Source organism: Tupaia chinensis, unplaced genomic scaffold, assembly GCF_000334495.1.
Source record: "Tupaia chinensis unplaced genomic scaffold, TupChi_1.0 Scaffold000612_1, whole genome shotgun sequence".
In the NCBI taxonomy this organism is placed as follows: domain Eukaryota; kingdom Metazoa; phylum Chordata; class Mammalia; order Scandentia; family Tupaiidae; genus Tupaia; species Tupaia belangeri.
Window position 1 is genome coordinate 2113296 of NW_006160131.1, and position 3608 is coordinate 2116903.

Here is a 3608-nt window from a genome sequence, read left to right on the forward strand (position 1 = left end):
TCGCGGCCCTGTCTGGGCCTTGGCGGACGGGCCGCGGCCGTGCTCAGAGCTGTGCTGGGCCCTGGAGGACGGGTCACGGCTGTGCTCGGAGCCCATGCTGGGCCCTGGCTCTTGGCTGCTGAGTGACCTGGGCAGGCCTCGCCTCTTAGCTAGTTCCTTTACAGGCTTTGACCCAGCGTGGCTGTGAGGTGGGCATCCCCAGAGCCCACAGGATGGTCAGACGGGAGCTGCACTCTGCTGGGGCTCAGGTTGCAGGTCAGCTGATTATTGACCTCTGTCGCTTGGGGCCATTTACTTGACTTCCTGAGCCCTGGTCTTCCCATCTACAAAGTGGAGATTAAGCAAGTTTCGCTTCACGGGTGTGGTGGGTGGTGCCGAGATGGAAGTGAGGCCCTGGCTGTCAGGGTCCACCCCTGCTGGGATGAATGAGTCTTTTCAGTTTGCATTCAAAGGTTTGGCTCAGAGGTCAGCCTTGTCTGGTGCGAGGGCCCCTTGGTTCTGACCCTTGGCACGTGCTGCTCTGAGCTGTCACTGGCCTGCTCCTGAACTAGACCGTGAGCAACTGGGGCAGGGTGGCGTGTTGGGGGCTGGCTTCATCTCCTGGGGCAGGGCTGGGAGTGGGATGCTCCCACAGGGTGATGCTTGTAGAACCAGCAGAAGTGGGTGCTGTGTGAGCGCTGGTTGTTGTTAGCTGCTCAGTGAGTGCATGGTTCCCTCCAGACTAGCCTTAATAGGCTGCTTATTGGGCCAGACGGCGGCGCGGCAGTAACGCAGTGCTCTGGATGCTGGACTCACCGGGCGGGCCTGGGTTCACGTACCAGGCCCTCCCTGAGGTGTACACACGTGCATGCCCACGACCCAGGCCTGCTGGGGCGATAGAGCATGAGGACCCTGTTGGGGGTGCCCTGCTCTCTCTCAGAGAAGAAATACATGAACTTAAGGAAAAAGGCAGGCTATGAGGCTGGGCGTCCAACAGGTAAGAGCAGCACAAGGTGACACGTGACTTCACCGAATAGCCAGCCACGTCCATGTAGTCCACAGCCTGTGCTTTTCCTGGTTGGTTTTGCTTTGAAAACTAGATTAGCTTTGTGCTTGGGGCTGCCTCGTTGGGGAGGGGTCATGGAAGGACATGGTCAGGTGGGCGTTTGTCCATCAGGACTGGACATGGAGAGACACCCTCAGGGCAGCTTGGAGGATGGATTCTAGGCAGAGAGCCTAGAGGCTGGGAGGCCAGGGAGGAGGCTGAGGCCACAGTTCTGGTGCAGGAGCCTAGGCCTTTCTCCATGGGGACAGTGGTGGCGGAGTGGGGGGCCTAGGACCCACGTCTACACGGCAACACCCACCGCTGGGGATGTCCAGAGAAGATATGAGGCCCGGGGGTCTAGTTAGATCATTTTGTCCCCACCAGTCACCACAGAGAGCAGAACCCAGAGCCCGTGGTGGGCCTGCAGTGTCTGAGCATTCCTTGGGTCTGATGGCCAGTGCTTGAGAGGGGACTTGTGTGCTGCTGGGGGATCGTACAGCCTGTTCTAATCCCTTAGCCGAGGGGCGTTCAGGCAACTCTGGGGGGCGTGCGAGACAGCTGCATGAAGCTAGGTCCAGCACTCCAGCTGCGAGCCGGGCCATGCAGCTGGCGGTCCATAACTGCTCACCAGTAAACACCAAGCGCCGTTTCTGACCCAGCCTCCAGCACGGTCCCTGGGCGCCTGACCAACGTCGGCAGGCGAATGAATGAACGAATGGAGGGATGGGGGGTGAGGGGCCAGCGCTCTGTCTTGGGCGACAGGAAAGCAACATCTACTGCGTGGCATCGCTGCGGGGCGTGCTGTGAGCATCGTTCGGCTGACTGCTGCCCGCGCGGCCTCCACAGCAGCTGCCGCTCGGCCTCTTAGGTCCCGGCGTTGGTTCCCTTAACGCAGGTGTGTTGGCTTCAGAGCCCGCAAATTTACCTAAACCCCTCCTGCCTCTGTGTATCTTTGCGGCCTGGACCCCGGGCGGGCGGTGGAGTCCTGGATGCCCCTGCCCTCGCATCTCCTGCAGATGCACACCCACTACTTTGAGATCTCCCCTCCCACATCGTTTTTTGCTAGAGGGACAGACAGACAAAGAGAAAGAGGAGAAAGCCCCCCCACACACACACACACACACTCCCCAGGGGGATGGTCGCACTGCAAACCAATCGCCCAGCCCCCTCCTTTTGGGATTTTTCGCACACACGCCCTGCATGTTTCTCAAGCTTCTGGTCTGGGACTGGAATCACGGGACTGGCCATATGGGATCAAGCTGCCTTATCCACCAGGTCCCCCCACTCTCCTTTTTATAGGCTCCTATTTTCGCTTTCTCCTCCTTTCCTCTCTCACAGGCCAGTGCCGTGCCGCATGGAGGTCTCTGCCGTCTCACCTGTTGGAGCGGCAGTGCAGGTGCAGAGTCCCGTCTCAAATACACTTCTGCTTTGCCAGAAGCAAACCCATTCTTGCTCTAGCCCTTCCTGAGATCTACCCAACGCCTGTCCTCCAGGGCGCCACTTTTCTGCCTCCGCCATCCTCTTCCCCGGTAGACTCCAGCCTCAGCACCTCCGGCAGTCCAGTCGCACTGGTGCACAGGAGGTGCTCAATAGCTGCCCCAGGCTGGGCTGCTCTAAGCCCACAGGGCGCCCCCGGTGGCAGCATTAGCACATGAGTGTATCCTGGATGTAATTCGAACTTAGGACTTCGTGGTGAACCTGGGCCTCAGACTGAGACTCCTGATTGTAGGAACAACAGAGCTAGAAAAAGGTCGGGCAGCTGGCCTGGTGGCTAAGGCAGCTGGGTCCCACGTGGCTGGCTATGTCGTTTGACCTCAGACTTGGCAGCTTGAAAAACACAGCAGATTGAGACCAGCAGATGGATGATTACATCACTGGACTCCCACATAGTCGACCAAAGTTCAAGTCCTGGGCCTGGTGGCTTAAACTCACACTGAGTGCGTGTGCATGTGTGCCCAAAGTCCCGCGAGGAGACTGGAGGAGAAGAGACTGTGGTGTGGTCATACCCTTGGGGATGATTTATCACATGCACCCTATAGCAAAAATCTCTCTTAAAAAAAAAGAAAAAAGTAAAGAAAAAGAAAGACAGACAGACAAACACACCGGGTGGAGGGAAAGGGATTTCTGCATGGCCATCCCCCTTGGGGAGTGCTTTCTCACTGTCTGTCTCTGTCTCTCTTCAGCAAGCACATGTAGTCTATAGCAAATTAGAAGGAACAAAAAGGGCCCACAAATGTGGCCTGGGTCCTAGGTCCTAGGCGTGTGGCCCTCACCATGTTCTCTGAGAATGTCTATGTGCTCCTTTTATACCGAAGGTAAAAAATTCTGCCGTAGAGAGCCACTGGGAGGATTAGGTGGGACGGGTGCTTTTCCAGAGTGCTCACAGACCTCTCAGCACTGCCTGCCCACCAGCACTGCCTGCCGTCATGTCAGGAGGCCCCCTCCCTGGCCCCCATTCTGCGCACGAACCACCAGGGCTGTTACCTGTCTGCGGCTCCCCGGGGGGCTGTGCCTTCTGTCCCATGGCACGCTCGAAGTGTCAGAGCTTTCTCTTCCTGACTGCTCTGGATCCTGGACAGCTGAG

The 3608-nt window shown here is 58.0% G+C and overlaps 1 protein-coding gene across 1 annotated transcript in view; it reads right to left on the minus strand.

Annotated features, from left to right (window-relative positions):
• Nucleotides 1-3504: 3504 nt before the first annotated feature.
• Nucleotides 3505-3608, minus strand: part of HRH2 (histamine receptor H2) — a 1847-nt gene continuing 1743 nt past the window's right edge. Inside the window, 1 exon segment of the mRNA XM_027775938.1 lies at nucleotides 3505-3608. This exon segment is cut by the window's right edge and continues 35 nt beyond it. Within this exon segment, the coding sequence (XP_027631739.1) occupies nucleotides 3505-3608 (104 nt within the window).